This window comes from Austrofundulus limnaeus, unplaced genomic scaffold (assembly GCF_001266775.1).
Source record: "Austrofundulus limnaeus strain Quisiro unplaced genomic scaffold, Austrofundulus_limnaeus-1.0 Scaffold1229, whole genome shotgun sequence".
NCBI lineage: Eukaryota > Metazoa > Chordata > Actinopteri > Cyprinodontiformes > Rivulidae > Austrofundulus > Austrofundulus limnaeus.
This window is the reverse complement of record NW_013953631.1, coordinates 17,345-28,494: the sequence shown is the minus strand read 5'-3', so window position 1 is coordinate 28,494 and position 11,150 is coordinate 17,345. Positions and strand designations below refer to the sequence as shown.

The window sequence follows — 11,150 nt, the reverse complement described above, 5'->3', positions numbered from 1 at the left end:
GATATGAGTCAGATGGGTCAAAAAAATCGGATTTGGGTCGGATTTGCCTGCAGTGTGAACGTAGCCTCTGACACCTGTGTGTTTCAGAGTTCCTGATTGGTGCTGATTGCAACTGGAGGCAGCTGGCCAGTGTCTAGAAGAGCTTGAGATCCAGTTGAGGAGCAGTTGCTGGCTCTCAGGGAGAGCCTTCTCCTTTTGTTGCTCTTTTTTCTCCAGACAGACATGATTTTTGTTAAATAAATTTAATTTTAAGTTTTCCTATGCATTGCTTCCCTTTATTTCTTATGACCCCAGAGCCAGGCCATAACGACATGTAACAAAAAGCTGGAACGGCCAGGTTTACCACTGTGAAGGAACAGAGGAAACCATTTTGGGAGCTTTTTGAGGGGAATGTTGACATATTCTTGTCTGATGTAAGATTCTAGATGTTCATCAGTTCTGGTTCTTTTTAACCTTTTTTTTTGTTTCATGTGTCAAATGTTTTCATCTGGTGAGAGACCTGAAAACCAGGCAGGTCAGTTCAGCACCCACACTCTTTTACTATGAAACCAAGCAGTAAAATTGTCCATCTAACCATGTTTTTCAATCTGATATCCAACCAAAACGTTTTTTTTTTCCTGGTATGTTAACCAAGAGCAGAGTGTGTTAGATTATTAATGAAGTTAGCCTGGAATTTTTTTCTTATTTTAAGAAGTGCAATAGTCCTTTTCCAGTGGCAGATTATTTCACTTCATTTGCAAAATGTGAGAAGATTCAGACTCAAATGAGATGAAACAATCTGCCAATGGAATAAGAAAATTGCACTTTGTAAGATTTCTTGAAATAAGGAAATTTTCTAGGCTAACTGTTCCTTCACGCTATATATATATTTTAAATTGTACATATATTTTTATTTAACATTTAGTGTTTGTGATGCTTCATTGTCAATAAATTATTAGCAAATATTTGCCTTATTTTCATTTTACACTGCATTCCAACTTATTTAGAAGTGGGGTTGTAACAATGAGTTTTGGTACCTTCTGGCTTTTTTAATAGCTTGTTTTCTTCCTTTTTTACTTGAATTGATCTTTTTCTAAGATAACAGATGTTTAATCATGTTGACAGTTGCGTTTTTGTTGCCATTTAAGACTTGCTGTAAACCTGTCTCACCACTACTTGGTCTCACTCTGTAAACACGACCTCATCTGTGCTTTCATAACTAAATAGCTGTGCTACTGTTCCACTTAAACCTGGTTTCTTTTATGCTAAGCTATATATTTTTGTAAATATGATAAACTTTATTTAAAACTTTTCATCAGCAACAGCGACAAAGTGTAATTTTGTTATTACTATAGGTTATGTTCTATAGGCAAGTTCTTACATTTCTGTCACAAATGCATTTTTTTAATTTAGCAGTTAAATTAGAAGCTTAGTTAGGAATTGACTGGGTAGTGCTGAAAGAGGAGAAATAACGCTTTTGAAAACCCTGTGAATCAATGTTTCTTCCATTGATAAATACTGTAAGGTTTTCTTTACAAGTAACTAAGATTCACTTTTCTGTCACAGTAAACAATAGTGATTTGCCTTTGTATTAAAATATTGGGGGTCCAATCATTTCTGTATGGTCATCTGTATACTAGAAATAACCTTTTTGTTACAGCCTAAGTTTACATATTCTTATATAAAAAGTGTGTTCAGCTTAATACTTTTAAAACTGGATGAAGGACACTACTGCCTTTGAATATCTGTCCATTATTACTGCTAATGTTTTTATTTCAAATTTATCATTTTAGAATATTGAATTTACAGGAAAAATTGACAGAAATGAACTTGCCTCTGCAAATATACGTGTCCTAGAGGGTCCTTGTCAAATTAAGTTAGTTTTAGGTAGCTGTTGTAGCATTTATTTAATTTAATTTGCAGTCAAGGTCTTTGTGACACTCCTCAATAATTGTCATCATCTGAGTGAAAGGAACAATTAGGTCCTAAAGTCAAACATGTGTCCCTTACCTTAATTCTTCTAACTCTTGTGGATAATTGTGGAATTCTGTTACTATTATAAGAGGCAGACAATTTCTGAAAAACAGAAATGGATTTTCTATATATGCTCATTCATCTCGGTGCACTTCACACCTCTTTCTTTAAATTGGCCTTCTTGTGCACACAGCACATGGCTGCCCAGCTCCTGTTAGCCCCTTTTGAATATGTCAGCGAGATTTTCAGGTCATTTGCCAGAGAGGATGCTGGGAACGTTGCGTCCGGGCTCTGAAGGTGACTTGTGTCTGTGCCATCCATCACAGGAGCTTCCTTTAAGTTGATGCATAATAGAGCCTCTCAATCAACTTCCACCCTTATTGTCACCTCCCTCCTTCCTGTCCAGGGTGGAGACTGAACCAAACCCCCCCAAAATACAAACAAGGCAGACTGACAAAGGAGTCAAGGTTACATTGCTCTTCTTCCTTTATTTACACTTGAGGTGTTATGGGATTGCTGTGCGTAACATAGGACAACAGCAGAAAGGGCGAAGGTGCTTGTGTGGGCACTTGTGTCAGCCTTTAACTGTCTACTGTGTCAAATTGGTGATAATAAGCAGTGTGAAGGCCTGTCCTGTCCATGTCATCTGCTTAGGACGAGGCAACAGACAGGACCTTGAAGCTGGATGTCTCTGTCAGAGAGGTAAATCTCTGTTGTGATGGGGTGGCAAACATTACGGCATGCTTTATTGACACAGACTGCTCTGACACATTCTAAAGTGCCCCGATAAATTTGCAGCCTGCCGGTAGCGTGACGGGCGCATGTGAGGGCACTGCAGTGTTACGGCACAGCGGCAAATGTTTTTATGACCTCCGTTAGAGGTGTTTGGATAGTCCGGCCCCAGCTGGGACTTCTTTCCAAGGGGGATTGGATTGTAGTGTTGTCTATACTGTATTTCAGTAGTCCTTTCAAAACCACCTTTTAAGCTTTTGTAAACTTTGTAGTCCTGCATTATCTAAGACAAGTCACAAATACAGTACTAATTGTGCAATGGTGGTTAATCCTAAATCAGAATCAGCTTTATTGTCATTCAAACATAACATCAGGGATGCAATATAGAATGAAATTGCAGTTAAGAACACCCGTTCAAGAGAAAGACACACAAAGCAAACATGGGGGAACGGATGAACGGGTCTTGTGCAACAGGGTCGCACTACCTTTTTTTAGCTTGGAAAAACACAATAGGAGAGATGAGTTAAAAAAAGTTGCTCTGATCCTATGTTTACTCATAAACACATCACATGCACACACAAAAAAAACCACTCACTACAGAGCAGACAGCTGGGGATTGGGGTCAAACACATGAGATCGGGTCAGGATTCAGTGGAGCCGGTGACGTTTTAGGTTAATTCTCCGAGCTGGAACCGATCCTAGACCAGCCAGAGTCCCGAGACCAGATCTTATCGTCTCATGCTCAGTTCAATATAGTTCAGAGTTTCCCCTTCCCCCTCACGCCTTCAGACTGGTCCCACACGGGTGATATGGGGGAGAGGGAAGGGAATCAAGCCCTTGTTGACGTATCCTTCTGGGAAGTTTAGATAAAGGTGCCAACCGAGGCCAGCAGCTGGGATCCGAAAAGATAAGCACAATTGTTTTGGGACAAGCGGCCTTGAATTTTCTTGCTGCTTTCAGTCTTACTGCATCTCTGAAAATGGCAAAAAAAATTCCAAATTACTGGTCTTCCTAGTCTCTCACCGTCTGAAGCTTCACCCAGGTGTAATCCTACACTCCAGAGGCACGCTGCTGAGCTGCGATTCTCGTCAGGATCACATCAAGTTTGCGACTAATCTCCCCCTGCATCCGAGTCTGTGCTCACTCAGAACAGCAGATTCCATCCATTGTGTCTGACAGCTTTTCACAGGCCTGGACTGCTGCCAGGATCGCATTCATTTTCTGATAAATCAGAAATCCGCCTTCGCTGATCAGCAGAAGTCCAGCTATCATAAACCCAAATATATACAAATCTTCCATGTCTTCAATGGAAAGCGGCACCAGACAGATCAGATTCCAAGCCCCCCAGGAACCGCTGACCCGACCAGTAGCAACCATTCTACTGGGACAGCTACGTTCCCCTATTATCAGTTTTCTATACCATTGATATTTTTTATTAACTAAATATCCATATTTCATTCACTATTTTTTTAAGTTCTTGTGACTATTTCAATTTTTTTCTTGTTTAGGCTTTGTTTTAAATCAACTTCATTCCTACTAATGTTACATTCAAAGCTTTCAGTTGTTAATTATTTGTCTGTGGAGAAAAACGTGGATAATTTTGATTAAGTCTAAAGAAAGGCTTGAAGTTGACTTTATGAGGTTGTTTTTTGTGTTGCATAAATACAACAGAGCAATGTCTGATGTTTTTGCACTATATGTGATAATTTCCACATTTGAGAACAGATTGCATTTGGTTTATCGTGTCACCTTGTGTAGGTGGAGTCTTTTCCTAATGAGAGCAAACAGTTGCCAGAATTAAGAGAAAATCTCAACACCACCAAGCATGAACAGTGTTCATCTACATAACAAGATGATAATTTTTAAGATAAAAAGTAGAACGCTGCCTTCGTTCTTTTCAGCATCTCTCAAAGGTAATGCAATTTCCTGCCTCTGAAAAGGTAAAAGCTCCATTAAACAGCAAGCGAGTAGCAGGTTTGGCCCATGCATCCACTTGTGTTTCTATTCATTAGAGCTTGTTTTCATTTTGCCTGCTTTGCCTGAACATCCAGCCCATTTCCATCTAACTCAGCTGATTGAAGACATTTTGTAAAAGCACTCCTCTACACCCTGCGGAGTTTAATGAAGGGAGTATTGGGGTGGCTTCCACTTCACAAGCAAGTGGTATATTCTGGCTGCTCATTGGATTAATTCAATTGTAAGAAGATGTGCAGACTGGAGATTCTGTTTGTTATCTTGGCTTTTGTGTCAATGCATTTTCAATACATTATGCATAAGTCTCAGGATGTGTTGATGTAAAAAGCTAAAGGCAAGTTCTGTATGTGCTCTTTCTTTTCACCAAAGCTGCTGGAAAAAAACATTACTGTGATGATTAATTAAAACACCTTTTTTGATGGTTTCCTCAAAGCTACTACACTAAGCCACACTCATAACTAGAAAGATTTACATTTCTGAAAGACACAAAAGCATGCACAATGAGACTAAAAAAGATGCATAAGGACACACAACAAAGGAGACATAGAAAGTAGGGGTGCAACGATTAAGAAAATTCCTGGTTCGCTACTTTAGTGTCATGGTTCAATATTTTTTGATACAAAAAAAAGAAGAAATTTCTATGCCCTTGTACTTTATTGAAGTTAATTATGAACATCTGTTTAACCTCAAAAGTAGTTTTTAAATAAAATGTTGCTGAAACGACAACAGGTGTGAGCTGTAGCTACTACATGGAGTAAACGTAGATCCTCTGAGCCTTCAACTGGCATCTTCAGAAGACAAGTTGATAAAACAAATTATAAAAACCCGAATTGTTCGATACAAGTGCTTATCGAACATAGAGCACTATTGAATGATTCGATACAGATTCATGTATTGTTGCACCACTAACAGAAAGACAAAAACATTTTACATAAAGGATTCATAAAGGGGAACAATTTAAGTATGTTGAAAGATTTTAAAGACCAGAAGATTTTGAAGCATCTGGAGAGATCTCAGTGCATTTTAAAAAGGAAAAATGTGAATAAAGTTAAATATTTTCCATATAAAAGTTAAGAAAACACAAATTATAAATATATTCAAAACAAATTTTATGCCTGAATGACAGAAATAGCTGCAATTATGCTGAAGTGTGACAACCTAAAAAATTTACAGAGAAAAATACAAACAGGCAGGAAATCAATATTACAAATACTAACATACATCCACAAAATTATCCTGGCTTATCCTTGCATTTCATGTGGTTTTTTTTTAGATTACCACTTCATCTTTTGGCCCTGAGAAAACCCACGAGCTGCTTCATCACATGACAGGAAAAGGACTGTCAGCCAAGTACCATTTCCCCAGGCAGCCGTGTTTATACCAGCCTCAAATGGTTGCAGTGCAGCTCATACTGACCAACACCTTGGACCACAGCTTGGAAGAGATCCACGTAGGAGACCGAAGCCCAGCCAGCCTCAGCATCCACTGCTTTAACACGATTGGTGAGTTCCTCATATCTAATAACATCACTGTCTGTCAGCCACCGAAAAAACTGGTAATTACCCTAAAATTTTCACATTTGTTTACTTTATACAGTATATTATTTTTAAAAAGTCTTGAGTAAGCTGGCACACGCATTAAAAAAATAAGCAGGAATCAGGAAATATTCAAATTAGTATGAGATCATGATGGTTTAATAACTTTGAGGGAAGCACTATTCTAGGGTTGCCAACTCCCTTCAAAATACGGGACAGATTCGCTGCCAGCAGGGCTTAATGACGTAATGCATCAATTAATACGTCATCACACAATATTTTTAATTCCTCAATATTTGAGTTACGTTTGCCTAAACACAATTTATTCTTGTTTGTTTTTTCCATGTAACATGATGTATTAAAAAGAATCAACGCCTTTTTATTTTTCTTCTTGAGAACTTTTCAACCGCTGATGGCCTCAGTAAACAGAAGTATAAAGAAATGTAAATATAAACATATGTTGTTGTGATTGTTAAACTTTTCTAAGAATTTACCACCTCAGAAGATAACTGTTCAAGAACATTTTTTAATGAAGATCAGGACTATACTACATTTATATAAACACTACATGATTTTATACACCTTATGTTTCATATTTCTTATTTCATCCATGTTTTCAATGGTTTGGTCAATTGTGCCAATAAATAGTTGGATTATATATTTGTGTCAGCTTTTAGATATGCAATATTAATTTTAAATATATGCTCACCAACCCACTAAACCAACAATTGCCTATAGGCTATTTTTAAATGCTACGGAAGAAAATTTTGTAAATGATTAATTGAAAGTTAGATCCAGTATTGTATTTTTACACTTTCTGATCATTGCAGCCAAAACAGAGAATGAGAGTGTGCGTGTCTTATCAATGTGTTCTGGCTGTTGTATAAACAAAGTTGGTTATGTTAACGTCTGACCTAAAAGGTAACATCTCCAGGGATGTAACCAGGAAGAGAAATACGTCATAAGGTCAATTCATCATTATACTGTATGTGTGGAAGAAGTTTTGAGAAGTTTTGAGTTGTGCGGAGAGTCTCTACTGGGCTGCTTTGTTTGGGTTTTCAGATATGCCCCAAGGCCTTACGCTGAGGCCTGACTGCTGCGCTGGGTACTGCTGTATGGAGCTGATTGGAGTCAGATGAGAATAAAGATTTTTAAAGATATCCAAGTGGGTTCCTGGCTGCTATTATTCAGACTCACTACCCAAATCAAATCTTTTTCCAGGTCTTTTCAGTATGTGGTACTAAAACAGATACAAGCAGGTCAATCAATATAATAATGGCACTAACCTTGAGCCATGCAATTTAATGCCACACACCTTCAGCTACAGAACAAAAGGACAGTTGCTACATCTTTGTTCTTTTAATTTTCCATGCCCTGGATGACTGTGCCCCCACAGAAATATTTGAGAATAACATTTGCTTCTCTTTTTGTTTTGATTTGTAATTTTTTTAAGTGTGCGTATAATTGTGGGAGGCCAGTTTGTCCAAAACCTCCTTGGATATCTATTTCAGATCGCTCCATTCAGCTCAAGCTATATTGGTCCGTCTCCTGCACCTCTCTCCACGTCAAAATCGTAGGCATGCAATACTCACTTTTACCCAATTGGAACCACCTCAGAGCTGGTTCTAAAAGGGCAGTAGGAACCAGAAATGTAGACACATTTGGTCGAGGCTAAACCAAGGAGAACCGCATACAGACACACCCATGGAGAAGGGGCTTAATATTCTGCTGGGGGACATCACTGCCCACTTTGGTTGACCCTGTAACCTGAAGGAATGTGATTGGAAGCAACTGCCTCTTTGTTCTGTACTTACTGGACTTCTGTGCTAGTCACAGTTTTTCCAAAGAAAACTATTAACTTTACTTAGAGTTGAATTTTTACCTCCGCCAAGGGCGAGGTAATGTTTTCGGTCGCGTCTGTCTGTCTGTCTGTCGTTCTGTCTCTGGACAACGTTACTCAAAAACTTGTGAACAGATTATCATGAGATTTTTACCACATGTGGGTACTGGGCCAAGGAACACACCTTTAAATTTTGGTGATGTTCCGGATCATGATGTGGATACAGGAATTTTTTTATTCTTTAACACTCTGAGATCGGCAAAGCTGTGATGCTTTCACAGGGCTTCTGTAAAAAACAGTGAGCTGGATTGGACAGCACGGACTTCAAACTTTATAAAAGTAATGTTAAAACCACACTTAATGATGAATAATTTTTACCATAATATGCATATTTACAGAAYGTTTTGTGACCAGGAAGTGCGTGACTGCACCATGAAACCTATTTTTCCCATTTCCTCAAACACACCACATTTCCGAAACAACCAATGAAAACAGTTTGTCTCTACTAGGCTTGTAAACAGAGAGCTGCCGGCCTCAAAGTTTGGAGACGGGGGGAGCCAGGAAGCACTTTATAAAGAGAGTCAAACCATTACAAACTCATACAAGGAGATAAAACAGACGTTTTACATGGTGAAATGTGACAGATGGAAACTTAGGAGCTTAATCCCACACCAGTTTGACCATCAATAACGTCAGGTGACCAGTCTGACTTTGTTTTTTTCACATTGGACTCCACCAGAAGAAATCCTGTTCATACTGCTGCTTAAATGTTCGCTACGTCAGAACTTATTCAGAAAATGTGTTTCCATCTCTGCGTTTGTGCATTAACTCTTACAGGATGGGGTAAATTGGTCTTGGTGGAGGTTTGCACTCTCTGAGAGCTTCTAGTTTATATATTTTTTATTTTATTTCTTATTTCAGTTTTGAAAACAACGTATATAGCCTTCAATCCAGTTTTGAAAACTGTGCATACAAGAAAAAGGGAGGGAATTTGATAAATTTGCTAAGAAAAACACAATCAAAGTTTGCTAGCTGAAACACTGCAGCTGGTCTCAGTAATTAGACTAGGGTTTGGCTGGTGAAACTGAACTCAGAGGCATCCTCCTGAACTCAAACTGTGGTTAATCAAAGTTAGTCCGTTAAATCAGAAAAAACAACAGTTACTTTTTGACATAGGGTCAGATTGTTGGAGTAGCTCTTTTCCCCTAATAAATGAAATCATACTTAGAAAACTACATTTTGTTTTTTCTTATATTTGCCTGCCATTAAAATGTGTTTACAGATCTGATAGTGTGACGACAAAAAGCAAAAACAGAAGAAATCTGTAAGGGGTCAAAAACCTTTCCAAAGCACTGGATTTTTGATCATAGAAAATACAAATGTAAGTGGGGGGGGGGAAAAATAAACATCTTATTTTCTATTCATTAAACCTTTGTGTACATTTAAAATGACCTTTCTCAAACTATTAATTGTTCCAAATTTTTATTTAGATAAGTACTTTTTTTTTCATGTAATTAATTTCACTCCTGGTCTTTCAAAGTGTCTTTTTGAGATTTCTCCCATATAATGCTGTTTTCCCAAACAGATATTAAATAATCATCAGGTTATCGAAAAAAATCTAATCCTGTTTACTATCAGTTCAGCAAATTGGCCCGTCCATCCCCCTAACTTGAAAACAGCCAATCTTACTTTGTCTAATCCCTGTTCATTAATATCGATCAGGACAAACATACAAACACTATCAGCATATTTCTTCACACTGTGTGCCTACGCTGCTCTCACTGTGAAACCAGTCAAAGTGTGTCCTGCATGTGTGCGCAAACACACTCGGACAGAAAATGTGCGATGAAGCATGTTAAAACTGTCGATTGCAGGGGATTGATTGGGCATTGAAGGAACTCATGCAGGCAAACAGTGGGTAATTTGGATCGATTGAGCCTGGTTACTGCGAGCAGGCGGCTGGATTTAGTTTGGATGAGTTACGGGGGATGAATACAGACCAAGTAGGGCCGTTTTATGTGTGGTAGGTGAAAGATGGTACTTAACAGAGTTTGCTTTTACTAAGTAATATTGCTCTTTCACCACAAAATATATTATTTTTACTGCTGCCTTTTAATGTACCATATTTGTGTTTGCATACTGGGATGTTGGATTTAAGGGCCTGTACACTCAATCCAAAGAAAATTTTGCTCTCATTGACGTTGCATGACAAAAATCACGTTTTTTTCTCAGAGTAGCTTCGCCCACTCCTTCTTGACATGAGGGCCCTGCCAGACTTCTTCTCACAGAAGTGCAAATTATTGTCCACAAAGAAACATTTTGTGAATATCCAAAACTTGTTTTATTGTGTCGGTGTTGCATCTACATACAAACAGCATTTTAGGAGCCCACAAACTGTATTTTTTGAAAACGAGCTCTTGAAGGAAAAAATCTTGAAACATTGTCATTGCATTATTATTATTATTATTATTATTATTATTATTATTATTATTGTGTGGATAGCCAAAAGGCAACGTTTTGAAAACGATGTCACTAACCGTGTTTCCATCAAGGCTTCTTGATGCGCATTTAGAAGTGTTGCATTAAAAATGCGAAAAAAAAGTCAGATGGAAACAGCAAAATTCAAAAAAAAAAATCCTCAATTCGCTAAAAAGTTTTTACGCTCGCTTGAGGTGGTTTTTGGATGATTTGCAAAGTAGTTAATGTGCAAAACAGGAGATGGAAACACGTTGTCAGAATAAATTCTGATGTAGCGCATATTTACCTCGTGACGTTCAGCTGTTTCCGCTTTCCTGCCTCGTCCCGGATGTTATCATAAACTCGCGAAAAAACATTGCATTTATTTCCCTACGTCTCCTGGCAGCGTTAAACATAGCCTGTACTAGCTGAATAGATAGAATAATTACAACTTGCCCAATAGCAAGGCATTCACAAAAAAATTGCTCCATTGTCCCGAGATATTTAGCCTCTGCTAGTTAGCAAGTTTCACTTCCTGTTTAATACCGCAAAGCTTGTCGCTGACGTCTGACATAATCACGCGTTGCGTAGCTTCGTCTGATGTAATCACACGTTGCGTAGCCTCGTCTGATGTAATCATGCGTTGCGTAGCCTCGTCT

General features: G+C 38.2%; 1 protein-coding gene across 1 annotated transcript in view; it reads left to right on the top strand.

The window, feature by feature from the left end:
• LOC106534641 (AP-3 complex subunit beta-1) overlaps positions 1-11,150 on the top strand; it is a gene marked incomplete at its 5' end in the record, with an annotated part of 66,459 nt that overhangs the window by 38,735 nt on the left and 16,574 nt on the right. The window contains 1 exon segment of the mRNA XM_014031341.1: positions 5,933-6,161. Coding sequence (XP_013886795.1) covers positions 5,933-6,161 — 229 coding nt within the window.